General features: G+C 63.9%; 1 protein-coding gene across 1 annotated transcript; it reads left to right on the top strand.

Annotated features, from left to right (window-relative positions):
- Positions 1-2,603: 2,603 nt before the first annotated feature.
- On the top strand, positions 2,604-11,068 carry MYLK2 (myosin light chain kinase 2). Its single transcript, XM_065646012.1, has 12 exons — positions 2,604-2,710; positions 3,677-5,198; positions 5,315-5,643; positions 6,482-6,587; positions 6,815-6,908; positions 7,081-7,190; positions 7,313-7,454; positions 7,778-7,848; positions 8,058-8,186; positions 8,501-8,653; positions 8,939-9,071; positions 9,501-11,068. The coding sequence occupies exons 2-12, from the start codon at positions 3,733-3,735 to the stop codon at positions 9,579-9,581; spliced, it is 2,814 nt and encodes a 937-aa protein (XP_065502084.1). The 5' UTR covers positions 2,604-2,710; positions 3,677-3,732; the 3' UTR covers positions 9,582-11,068.
- The last annotated feature ends 1,746 nt before the right edge of the window (positions 11,069-12,814 follow it).

The following is a 12,814-nucleotide window of genomic DNA, read 5'->3' as shown; positions in this document are numbered from 1 at the left end:
CTCTGGATCTGCACTCGGTGCTCCTGGTGTCACTGTCCTTGAGCTGCTGTGTGCCTCTGGAAGCTCTCCTGGGTGATGTTGAGATCTTTCTGCTCTTTGCCCACCACCCTGGCTGGAGCTGCCATGACATGATGGCAGCTCGGTGGTGCGGTCCTGGGTGCTGATGGAAGCAGTTGAGCTGCCACCCGGGTCGGTCCCTGCAGAGACTGGCAGCCCGGCTGGCGTGTGTGACAGCAGCGGGGCTGGGATTCAGGTGGGGATGTTCTCGCCTGCGCTGCCACTCGATTTAGCTGGGGTGTTGGGTTTCCCGGAGAACGGGCAGGGTCTGGCTGCGCATGGAGCCTCCCCAGCCGTGAAAAGCAGAAAGGTTAAAGTGTGCTGAGAGTTGTGACAACCGTGTCGCCAGGGAGCCAGCGTGCCTGAGGCTTTGCCAGAGCCCCGGGACAGGCTGTTTTCCAGCTGCAGCCAATGCAGACTCTGGCTTCAGTTCCTGAATGGAGAGGAGGGGAAAAAAAAACCAGCCTGAGAAACCTTGGTGGTGGTTGGTTTGCTGTGTGCTCTGCAGAGACCTGGAGCACAACGCTGCTCGTTGGGGTGTGGGGTTTTTGACTGAGGCATCTACAACCGTGGTGTGCAGCAGCTATTGCCCTTTGACACTACAAATCTTTCTGCGAGGGGAAAGTTTTCAGCTTATTTTCCTTTGCCCGCAAGTGAATCTTGTCTTGTAACAGTGCCAAACCATGGTCTACTCATCCTTCACCTGCAGCTCCTTTGGAGAACCATTCCCCTGGCTCTGCAGTGTTTGCTCTGAGCTTTGCTCCCTCATGTTGTCCCAAGGCCCAGACACCAACCCTGACTTTCAGGTGATGTGTGACATTGCCAGTGCCCCAGGAGGGCTGGGGAGCTCCCGCAGCTGCTCCAGCTTTCCTGGGAGGGTTTTATCCCACCTCCCACTGCACGCACCAGCCCCAGGAGGCCATGGCTCTCCCCTGCCTGGTGCGTCACCGTGCTCCTTCCAGCCGGAGTTGTGGAGGATACAGAGCCGGAGGCTGGCAGAGCTGTGGCAGCATGTGCCTCAAGTGACATTGGTAGTCTCCAGGTGCCTGGCAGCCCTCGGCTGGAGGAGGGGAGAGGCAATTCCAAGCTGTACCTTGGCGATTACAGTTGGCCGGCAGAGTCTCCACTGCCCGAGGCACGTTGTCTCACCAGTTATTCCTGCTGGCATTTCCTGTGGAGGCCAAGCTGGGGGGACTCGCTCGCCACGGGAGTGGTGGCGATGCTGGGGACAGGCAGCGCAGGTGCCATGGTACCCGAGAGCCAGAGATGCTCCAACGTCTGCATGTACACGACTGCATCGGCACTGCTGGGTGGAGCCATGTGCCTGCTCCTGTGCGATTCCTCGTGCTTCTCATCACATTCCAGGTCCAGATCTTGGACAGAGGGACATGTGTCAGGACAGGGGCACAGCCATGTCCCATCCTTGTGTATCTTACTCTTAATGCCATGTGTGAGCCATGTGGCATCCTCTCATGCACAGAAGCTGTTGGCTTGCTGGGAGCTGGGGTTTGACAACACAGAGTGGCACTGTCCCTGTCCCTGCCTGGAGGGTGTTGGGCTCTGCTCCCAAGGAACAAGCACCAGGATGAGAGGAAATGGCCTCAAGTTACACCAGGGGAAGTTGGAGTTGGATCTTGGGAACAATTTCTTCCAGAAAGGGCTGTTGGGCATTGGAACAGGCTGCCCAGTGCAGTGGTGGAGTCACCATCCCTGGAGGGGTTGAACAGACACGGAGATGAGGTTCTCAGGGACATGGGTCAGTGCCAGGCGTGGGTGAATGGTTGGACTTGGTGATCTTGAGGATTTTTTCCAACCAAAGTGATTCTGTGATTCCATTACACTGTTGTGTCCTCTTGGGAGGCACTGCAGGTGGGATGAGTGTCACTCCTGTGTTGGTGGCCTCAGCTCAGCCTTGCGAGTCCCAGGAGGGAGCAGCTGGGCTTGGGGCTGGGCAGGACTCGAGCTCCATGCACCCATGGGATGGAGAGCTCGGGAGGACAGACAGCTCTTCTGTTTCTTTCCCTGATCCCCAAAATGCTTCATTTTGTGGGAAGTGAGTCTTTTGACTGGTTCTGGAGCAGGCTGCAGCTGCTGGCGGTTCTGCCTCAGATCCCAGCAGTGTTGTCAGAGCCGGTGGTGCCCTCGGTGCCACATGGTGCCCCTGCCAAGCTGCTGTCCCCAGGGACTGGCACCAGCAGACAGAGGTGGCTGGAGCTCAGTGGCACTGGGGGCTGGCACTGTCACTGGCTGCTCTGGGCCACCATCCCCATGAAGTGGCCAGTGGCCACCTTGCGTCACCTGTGGATGCCTTGGAAGCACTTGGACCCTGCCTGGTTGGCCAGACCACCCCCGTGGGATGTTTTCGGGGTGCTGCTGTGGTCGGTGCCAGGTCATGAGGCAGCTCTGTCCCCTGCCCCGTGTCTGCGTGTCCCTGGTCCGTGGGGACAGGGAAGAGTGGCGTGTCCTTTGAACGGGCTCCAGCAGCAACAGGTGCTGGGAAAGGCGAAGTGGGACGGCTCCCGCTGCTGTAAAGGATCCTCCTCTGCCCACATTAATCCAGCTCCATTACACCCGGGATAGAAGGGGCTGCTCACTCGGGCGCTGCCACAGTGTGGATGCTGCTGTCCTGACCGCCCACTGCACCGGGACACAGGTGAGGGGGCCAGGGGGTCCCCAGGGCTGTCTGTGTGGGGTACGGTGTCGGGGGGGTTCCCGAGGAGGGCAGAGCCCCCAGCCCCACGAGGGACTCGTCTGTCCCTGTGGGGTCCACATGCTGAGCTGTGGGATGTGGGACTGCTCGGCTGGGAACCAACTGCTTGTAGTTCCTGTCCCAGTAAGACCAGTATGTGACTCCCCCATTACTGGGATGGTCACTGGTGGGTTTACTCCAGGACTGGGCTGTCCTGGCCTCTCTGCAAGGGGGTGTTTTGGGACAAGGTGACGGGAGGTGGCCGAGCAGGGACAAGGACTTGGGGAACGGGCAATGAGCTGGAGGGGATGGGGTGGCAGCTCGTACTGGCAGCCTGTGTAGGTACATGGGCACCAACAGGTCTCCTTGGTGGGGACTGCTTAGGCAGGAGCTGGGGTCACCACCGAGCAGGGGGACCGGCAACTCTGGGACTGGGGGTCCCCATGGCCCCCATGGCCCCCGAGCTCCCCATGGCCCCCGAGCTGCTGGTGCGGGTCGGGGCAGGCAGCGGTGGGGCCATGCGGGGATGCTCACCTCACCTGATCCCCCCTGCCAGCCTGGGGCTGGAGCTGCTGTCTCCTGTCCCACCATGGGGGGACTTGGTCTTAAATTGTCACCCTGGCTGTGCTGGCAGTTTGCACGCCAGCCGCCCCGTGGCAGTGACAGGTGCCGGCGTCAGGCCATCGATCAGTCACTGTGCAGCAGATATGGGGGCATGATGGGACCAGCAGCCACATGGGCACCCCAGCTCGGTACCACCAGCCCTGGCAGCTGCTGGCTGGGTGGTGGGGACATGGTTCCTGGTTTCTGGCTACATGGCAGCAGCTTGTCCCTCTCTTGCATGTGCAGAGCTGCTGCCCATGTCCTGCTGTGCTCCTCTGCAGGGCATCGGGTCTGGGGACCTCTCAGTATCTCTCTTCTCCCCCGCAGGAGCCTCGCTGACCCGGGAGCCCTGTGGGGCAGCCGCCTTGTGCCCCAGAGTCCCCATGGAGCGGGGCGGCGGGGTGGACAGTGTGCCTGGCACCGGGGGGGCTGGTGGCACAGCCCCCCCCAAAGCAGAAGCTAACACAACCCAGCCGGTCCCAGCAGCTCTGCAAGCTGTCCCGCCCCAGGAGGGGATGGCAGCACCCACAGAAGGGATAGTGGCAGCTGCTACTGGGTTGCAGGATGAAGGGAAGGACAAGGCTGGGCAGCAGAAGGCTCCAGTGGCTGCTGCGGCACGGGATGGGGCACAGGCAGAACCCGGGGAGGCAAAGCCTGTGGGAGCGGCTGGAGGAGGGAAGGCAGAGCCCACGCAGGAGACAACTCTGACCGCTCCGGAGCCCGGGGATGGAGGGACGGCAGCGGCAGACGAGGAGGCTCCAGCTGCGCAGCATGGCGGAGGGACGGCAGCATCTGCCGAGGGGAAGGTGCCAGTGGCCGCCAAGGCTCAGGACAGAGGGAAGCATGAGCCCAGGAAGGAGAAGGGTCCAGCTGTAGGAGAGCCCAAAGGAGGACAGGCAGAGATGAAGGGCCTGGCTGCAGGAGAGGCTCAGGACGCAGGGAAGGACAAGCCCACGAAGGATCAGGCCTCTGGTGGTGGGAAAGCGGAGCCTGCAGAGGAGAAGGCTCCGGCTGCAGCAGAGGCAGAAGGAGGGAAGACAAAACCTGGGGAGGTGACGGTCTTGGCTGCACAACGGGCTCAGGATGGAGGCAAAGAAGAGCCTGCAAAGGAGAAAAACACAGCTGATGTAAAAGGTCGGGATGGAGAGAAGAAAGCTGCAAAGGCAGAGAAAACCCCTGCTGATAAAAAGCCTTCAAAGGAGAAAGCTCCAGCTACTGTAAAGGCTCAGAATGAAGAGAATAAAATAGCAAAGGCAGAAAAAGCCCCAGCTGCAAAAAAGGCTCAAGATGGAGGCAAAGAGGAGCCTGCAAAGGAGAAAGGCCCAGCTCCTATGAAGGAGAAGGCCCCAGCAGCTGCAAAGGCTCAGGATGGAGAGAAGGCGGCAGCAAAGGCAGAGAAAACTCCAGCTGCAAAGAAGCCTCAGGACGGAAGCAAAAAAGAGCCTGCAAAGGAGGAAGCCCCATCTGCTGTGAAGGTGCAGGACAGAGGGAAGAAAACTGCAAAGGTGGAAAAAACTCTAGTTACATCAAAGGCTGAGAATGGAAGCAAAGAAGAGCCTGCAAAGGAGGAAAACACGGCTGCTGCAAAGGAGAAGGTCTCAGCTCCTGTAAAGGCCCATGATGGAGAGAAGAAAGCTGAAAAGGTGGAGACCCCCAGAGCTCCAGCAGAGGCCAGGGCTGGGGGCAAGGAGCCCGTAGGAGCAGTGGCCACGGCTGCTGTGAAGGTTCAGGGTGAAGGAGAGAAAATGGCAAAGGTGGCAGGGATGGAGGCGCAGCAGCAGGCGAGGGGCTCTGAGCCCCTCCGTCCAGCTCTGCTGCAGAGCCTGAGCTGCCCGGCCGCCTGCCAAAGGTATCCACACCCCCAGGACGGGGTCCCCTCTCTTCTCCCTGCACCCCGAGGAGCCTGGGGTCCCTCTGGGCTCGGGGGGCTGCTGGGCTCTGCTCATCTCCCACTCTGGCTTGCAGGGAGGAGCCCCCCTTGCTGGAGGCAGCAGCACTGGAGCCGATACTGGAGGAGACACCGGCGGTGGAGCCAAGAGATGGTCTGGCAGCGCCTGGCCCTGCCCCGCCAGTCCTGGGGGATGTGCAGCCCCTGGAGTCCCCAGGCCCCTCGGGGAGCGCTGACACCCCCCAGGAGAGGACATTGCCCGGTGCCCCGGGGCAGCCCCTCCATCCTGCTGGGGCCGCGGAGCAGCCTGGCCCCGGGGGGGAACCCTCCTCGACAGAGGCAGAGCCGCCCCCCAGCCCCTTCCTCACCCCCGATTTTGGGAAGGAAGATCCTTTCGAGATTCTGGGTAAGGCTGGTTGCTGCCTGCCCTGTCCTCGCACTCCGGGACCCTCTGTGGGGTGGCAGCCCGGGCTCCCCCATGGCCCTGCCCGCGCTGTCCCCCACGCTGCTGCCTCAAGCTCTTGGCTCGTCGCCTGCCCGGTGGCCTCCGAGCTCCTATTTCACTGTAAACAGGGCTAAAAGTGTCGCGTCCCCTCCCCAGGCTCCTCCGCCGCGGGCTGGCACCGTCCCCAGCGCCGGGGCTGCCGGCGAGGAAGAGGAGCCGGGGAGTGACAGCCACCGCCTGGCCGGTGGCAGGGGACAGCGTGTCCCCGAGTGCTGCTCCGCTGTCCCTGCGGGGACGGCAGGGCTGGGGCTGCACCCTGCTGGGGGACAGCGGGGGACAGTGGGGGGCCCGGCGAGGCCGGCGCCTGCCCTGGGGACGGGCTAGGTGCGGGGGGGTCTGTCCTGGGAGGACGGGCAGGACGTGGTGGCACCGAGGGGTGGTGGCCTGGAGAGGGCGAGCGTGACACGCGGGACGGTGGGGAGCGGCGTGCGGGGGCTGGGAGCTATGCAGCAAAGTGGGTGCCATGCAACTGGGCGATGCTGCGGGCAGTGGCAAGGAACTCGGGGGGATCCTGTGCATCCCCCTGCAGCAGGCAGCCGGGAGACCCCAATTTCCAACTGGGCGCTTGGTTCCTGGCAGCATCCCACAGCCGTGAACTTGGCTGGGTTTTGCCACTGGATTCCAGGCATCACTGTGCCCTGGGGTAGGGGGTGCGCCCAGCCTGAGGCGCCCTGGGGTTCCCAGCAGTGGGGTCCCCCAGTCGGGCAGCCTGCCTCTCACCCCTTTCCTCTCTGGGCAGATGACGTCCCCCCGCCACCGGCACCCTTTGCACACCGCATCGTCACCCTGCGGTCCACCAGTGTCAGCTCCCAGTATGACCTCAGCTCCAAGGACATCCTGGGGGGGTAAGAAGGGGTCCCGAGAGGGTGCAGGGTGCCCAGCATTGCCCTGGCACTGCCCTGAGCTACCATCCAGCCTGGGCAGTGGTCCTGGGTCCCTGGGACCTCTCTCAGGCAGGGTGGGTGTGGAGGGGAGTGTGGGACACTACAGGGCAGCACCCCAGAGCCACAGGGGGTCCCGAGCAACCAGGATGGGTGATGGTGTTGGCACCTCTCCCTCTTGCCCTCCCCAGGGGCAAGTTTGGGGAAGTCCACACGTGTATGGAGAAGCAGACAGGGCTCAAGCTGGCGGCCAAAGTGATCCGGAAACAGGGTGCCAAGGACAAGGTGCGTCCAATGCCAATGTGGAGGACTCCTCCTGGCTATGGTGCCACCAGCAAGTGGTATGGCTGTGGTGGTGGCTGTCAGTGCTGTGCTTGGTGTGTCCCCAGTGCTGTCACACTGCCTGTCCCTGTGCCGGTGGCTGATACCCTGCACTGCCATGGGGCTCCTTCCACAGGAGATGGTGCTGCTGGAGATCGACGTGATGAACCAGCTGAACCACCGCAACCTCATCCAGCTCTACGATGCTATCGAGACCCCCCGGGAGATCGTCCTCTTCATGGAGTTGTGAGTGCCGGGGCAGCGCTGCAGGGGGTGGGCTGGGGATCTGCAGAGTGGGCAGGGGGCTCTGCAAGAGGGGGACACATGGCAGGGAGCCCCAGGTGACCCTGTCGTCCATCCCCACGCAGCGTGGAAGGCGGAGAGCTCTTTGAGCGGATCATCGATGATGACTACCACCTGACAGAGGTAGACTGCATGGTGTTCGTCCGGCAGATCTGCGAGGGCATCCGCTTCATGCACCACATGCGTGTTCTCCACCTCGACCTCAAGGTGCGGGACCAGGTGGTGATGGCAGGGGTTGGGGTGACAGCAGGGGACAGCGGCTGCTCATGGCGATGGGAGAAGCCAGGGTGTGGGGGGGCAGTGGGTGTTTGCAGCTACCAAAGCTGGGAGCACTGTGAGCTGGCACGACCCTGCCGTGCCCGTGAGGGCAGCATGTCCCCACTACCAGCCAGCTACGGGAGGGGTGTCTGTGGGTCGGTATCACTCTGGCTTGGGTCAGAGACCCCCTGTCCTGCCCCTTCAGCTGCCAGACCCCCACTCTGGCAACATCCCCTCTTGGCAGCAGAGCAATGGTCTCCCTGTCCCCACAGCCCGAGAACATTCTCTGTGTCACTGCCACCGGGCACATGGTGAAGATCATCGACTTTGGGCTGGCTCGAAGGTGCTGTCTCTCCCCCTCAGCTCTGTCTTCTCTCCCCACTCCCCTCTCACCCTTCAGCCCCACACATCCCTGGATTGTGGGGAGCCTCAGGACCCACTCTCTCTGGCTCTCTCCAGCTGGCATGGGAGGGCTGGGGAGGGCAGCACCTTCCAGGAGAGGTTTGGGGGAGCAACCTGTCCCCTCTTGCTGACTCACCCTCCCACCTGCAGATACAACCCCCAGGAGAAGCTAAAGGTGAACTTCGGCACCCCCGAATTCCTCTCTCCCGAGGTGGTCAACTACGAGCAGGTCTCCTACTCCACGGACATGTGGAGCATGGGCGTCATCACCTACATGCTGTACGTCAGGGGGTGCAGGGGGGCTGCCAGCACTGTGCAAGGCTTCTGGGGTGGAGTCCCCCAGGCCTGGAGCCGTCTCCACACCACACGTGTGCCCCAGGCACCCAAATGCTGGGTGGGCAGGTGGTACTGGGGGGAACAGGGTGTGTCCATGCCTGTAAGTGCAGGCAGGAGCACAGAACCTCTACATGCCACCTCCCTTCTCCCTGCCTTGCTCCTCAGGGCACCCACAAGCCAGGTTTGCTCTGTCCTGGGGGGTTTTGGAGGTGCCACAGCCCAAGGGCATCCAGCTTCTCACCCTCCTGCATCCCCAGGCTCAGCGGCCTCTCCCCCTTCCTGGGTGACAACGACACTGAGACGCTCAACAATGTCCTGGCTGCCAACTGGTACTTTGACGAGGAGACCTTTGAGAGCATCTCCGATGAAGCCAAGGACTTCGTCTCAAACCTCATCATCAAAGAGAAGAGGTGCGAGGCCGGCGGCGGTGTGGGGGTCCCGGGGTGGGTGTCCCTGGAGCTGTGTGCTCTGGGTACCACATGCTGCCCCTGCACCAGCACCAGAAGCATCCCCCCATGTCCTGTGCCAAATGAACCCCATGGGGCCCTGCCCTGGCCACTGGCTGTCCCCAGCAGAGCCCTGTGTCCCTCCAGGGTCCCCCCCTGCAGGTTTTGGGGCTTTTGGGGGGCTGGAGAGGAGGGTGTCTGGGGGACAGGGACTCAAGCAGGGGTGACCTGGGCTCCTCTTGTCCCCAGTGCCCGGATGAGTGCCGGCCAGTGCCTGCAGCATCCCTGGCTCAACAACCTGGCAGAAAAGGCCAAGCGCTGCAACCGCCGGCTCAAGTCCCAGGTGCTGCTCAAGAAATACGTCATGCGGCGGCGCTGGAAGGTGCGGGGCCAGCACGAGGAGGGGGTCAGTGGCAGCTGGCGGGGCTGCCAACCTCTGCCCATCCCAGTGGATGACGGCGTTTGAGGTGGCTCCGTCTGTTTGTGCTGCTGGCAGCTGGGACACAAGGGCTGGGGACACCTGAGCCTGCAGGAAGGGCCACCCAGCACCAGGGTCTTTACGTGGGTGGGACCTCCCTCAAGCATAGGTGCCTTTGCGGTGGTCTCCCTAAGTGCACCTTTTAGGGACAGGAGGGGTGTCGGGACAGTGAAGGGAGTGATTCCCAGCGTCAGCCCTGCGCTTCCACCCCATGGCTGAGGGGGTGCCTGGGCAGCTGCCCTCCCCGCCAGCCGCGAGAGCAGGGTCTGGCTCAGCCTCTGCAGTCGCAGCCCTCACGGTAGGATCAGCATCTCTCCTCTTCCCCTTTTACAGAAAAACTTCATTGGGGTGTGTGCTGCAAACCGCTTCAAGAAGATCACCAGCTCAGGCTCACTGACGGCGCTGGGCGTCTGAGCAGGGGCTCCCAGGGAGCCTGAGCCATGTGTCAGCCAAGGCCGGAGAGGAGCCGCTTGTGAGAGTCCCACATCGCTCTTCCTCCTGGATGGCACCAGGACCTCGGTGGAGTCTTTGCTTCCCACTGCAGGGGGCCTGGAGCCATGCAGCCCCCTCCCTGCCCATGCTGCTGCCTGGTGGCTGCTCTGGACTCTGGGGTGTGTGCTGTACCCCTGCTTCATGCCACTGTTACTGCCACCATGGGTCCTGCTCAGCCGTGTCCCCCGGGGCTGCTACCTTGCCCTGACACCCAGCAGCTGCAGGACTGCTCCAGGCCAGGGACCCCACAGGGGTCCCCGCCTGCACCTGCTGCTGTGGAGCCGCTCTGCAGAGCTCATCCCACCCCTGGTGCCATTGCTGTGCCAGGGGGCTGACAGTGCCCTCCTCTTGGGATTTCCTTGGACTGCACGGCTGCTCCTGAGCGCTGGTTTCCCATCCCATCCCTGGCCCAGCTATGCGATGCCCGACCCGCAGCACATTGGCTCTGCTCCCTTCCCCGGCCTCGGAGCAGTGGGGCCACCCTGGCGCGAGCTGCCCTGCATGCTCGCTGCTCTCTTGGACCCAGAATTCGTACGTCCTGCCTGTAAATGCTGCAGCCCTGCCCTGCCCTCACTGGCAATGGACCCTGAGCTGCCCAACCTCCCCGCCTGGCGTGGGGATGCTGGGGGCAGGTGTGGACCCTCACTCCGGCGCTTTGGCACCGGAGCCGGGGCTGAAGCGTCTCCTCCCTGGCGGGGTGTGCGGGAGTGGAGCTGGCCCCAAGCTGCTGCTTGCACAGGAAGGGAGGAAGCGGCGAGGATGATTCCAGCAGCATCCCCAGCTGGGAGCCAGCAAGGGAAGAAGGCGGCTTTGTGTTCCTCCTGCCCTCCCTGCCCTTCGGCTCTGCCGGCGGGGGAAAAACACAACCTCTGCTTCACCCGGCCCCGCCAGATCATGATGAGTGAGGCGGCCTAATGCAGAGCAGCTGGACCGCACTCCCGCGAGCATCGCTCTGGCCCGACCACCAACACACAGGAACTGCCTTGGCCGCCAGCTCCCCCCACTGCGTGCGGGGGCTCACCAGGACCGGCCAGGCTGGGGGAAGCGGGTTCTGCCCCCGCTTCTCTGCCCTGACCCCCTTCTCTCTGCCCGAGCCCCTTGGGGCTACCCAGGCTTTGCAGCTTCCAGCCATGCCTGCTGTGGGAGGGGATGGGGGGCTCCCCCTGCCCCCCAGTTTTGGCTTTTGCCATGGCCGAGCTCACCCCCGGCAGGGCTGTGTGTTTGTTCCAGGGCTGCCTGCACCCTCTGCCTGCTGGAAAAACCCTGGGGAGAGACAGGGGGAGGCACTGGCCCCCTTGCTGCAGCAGGTGAAGGGGCTTCGGGTTCGTCCCCACCAGTCAGGGGACACGGCTTGCGGGGCCCTGCCCTGCTCTCGTCTTCTTGTAAATAAATGTACAGGTCTGCCCGCAGCCTGCACGTGCCCCACGGCCCTGGGGGCTGCTCCTGGCCCCCTCGCTGGGCCACTGCTCCCTCCTGCCCGTGGAAGCCGTGCAGCCGCAGTCCGAGGGGTGCAGACAAACCCGGAGGGGATGGGAACCAGTGTCTTGTCCCTGGGGCAGAAAGGATGGAGTGGGGCCCCAGCAGTGTGGGGGACGGGGACCGCCTGGTACATCCCAGGCAGGGTCGTACAGCTCATGGTGCTGGGGGAGTCCAATCTCTGCACCCTGTGACCATCTCTGAGCATCCCGGTGTGCTGGGGGAAGAGGGAGAAATGGGTGGATGGAGGAACGGATGGACAGACAGACAGATGGGCAGAGGTGTCCTCACAGCTTCAGCCTCTGCCCTCATGGGGTGGGATGCCCAGGCGAGGGCTGATGGGGGCCAGTGCCCCCCTGCCCTGGGGGGCTGCAGCCAGCCCCGAAGCAGTTAACCCTGTGGGCGTCCCTCCCGGCCGCTTCCTGCCGCAGCCCTTGGCCGGTTCCTGTCGGTGACCACCCTGCGGGCCTGGACGCCAGCGCAGCCCCATCTGGTTTGAGTTACTCTCCGCAGTGGTGACGTCGCCTTCCTGTCTGGCCCCAGGAGCCGTGTGTTGCCCCAGTGGCTCACAGGGGCTGCAGGGCCCCGGTGCGGGGTGGCCCACGCGGCTCCCAGCCGGGCTGTCATCCCCAGATGCTCCTGGCCCCCCAAGCCACCCGGGGGATCGGCTCCTGAGCACAGCCCTGTGTGAGCACATGGATGCATGGGCACCCCTGGTGCCCTGAGCTCAGGGTGGGGGACCCCCACTGCACAGCCCAGTTTGGCTTCCCCAGCCCCCCCTCTACTTCCCCAGCACCCTGCAGCGGCACCTATGGTGTCTCCATGGGGGCTGGAGCAGCTGGGCTGTGGGGTTGGCACCCCTGGGAGCAGCTGTGGTCCTGTCCTGTCCTCCTGGCCGAGGGGCAGGATGGGGCTCGGGAGCCTGCAAAGCCCCGGGGAGTGGACTCGTCCTGCTGGGGCTGATGGACACGGTGACAGGGCTGGTCCTGGTCCAGCACGAACAATGGCACCCTGTCCTACTCCTGTTGTGGGGGGTCCTTGTGCCCCCCCAGACACACAGCACAGTCTGGAGTGTGTGTGTGTGTCCCCAGCATCCACTGCAGAGCCCCGAGTGCTCGCACAGAGCAGCCCCTCTCCCTCACCCCTGCCTGCACCCTGTCCCTGTGGCACCCGTGTGGGCAAGGGGCCTCCCAGGCAGGGCAGGAAGGAGAGCGGGCAAGTGTCCGGTGCCATCGCTGGGAGGTCAGCCCATGCCAGGGTGCAGGCACGGCCTGTGCTGGGAGCGGGCAAGTGGGCTGGGGGCCGGCCACCCACCACGACCGGCAGCGAGTTGGGGAGGAGGCAGGGCAGGGAGAGCGGTGGGTCCGTGCCGGGAGCACCAGGAGAGCAGCCGGTCCTGGTCTGCACGCCCAGGTGGTGGGGACGGTCAGGCTCTGTGGGACGGGGTCCTCATCCCCAGGGGCTGCAGCTCAGGGGGTTGGGATGCACCACACAATGCCACGATGCTCCCAGTGCAGGGACCCCCGCCCAGGGCATCACCCAGGGCTGCATGTTCCCAGAAGTGGCGGGAGCGAGGCGGGCGATGGGTCTGGCCACGCTGCGTGGGAACCAGACAGCCCCTGGGCACGGCTGCGACTCCGCTTCCTCCCGCGCCCCCGGGGACTGCGAAGGAGGGGGCT

This window comes from Caloenas nicobarica, chromosome 15 (assembly GCF_036013445.1).
Source record: "Caloenas nicobarica isolate bCalNic1 chromosome 15, bCalNic1.hap1, whole genome shotgun sequence".
Classification (NCBI taxonomy): domain Eukaryota; kingdom Metazoa; phylum Chordata; class Aves; order Columbiformes; family Columbidae; genus Caloenas; species Caloenas nicobarica.
The sequence above is the reverse complement of the archived record's forward strand: the minus strand, read 5'-3'. Positions and strand labels throughout refer to the sequence as shown.

What these genes read in the sequence shown, in the direction of transcription:
- MYLK2 (XM_065646012.1), top strand. Translation starts at nt 3,733, where the DNA reads ATGGAGCGGGGCGGCGGGGTGGACAGTGTGCCTGGCACCGGGGGGGCT. An exon ending in TTCTCCACCTCGACCTCAAG is followed by an intron (nt 7,455 to 7,777) that starts GTGCGGGACCAG and finishes CTGTCCCCACAG; the next exon opens with CCCGAGAACATTCTCTGTGT. An exon ending in TCATGCGGCGGCGCTGGAAG is followed by an intron (nt 9,072 to 9,500) that starts GTGCGGGGCCAG and finishes CCCCTTTTACAG; the next exon opens with AAAAACTTCATTGGGGTGTG.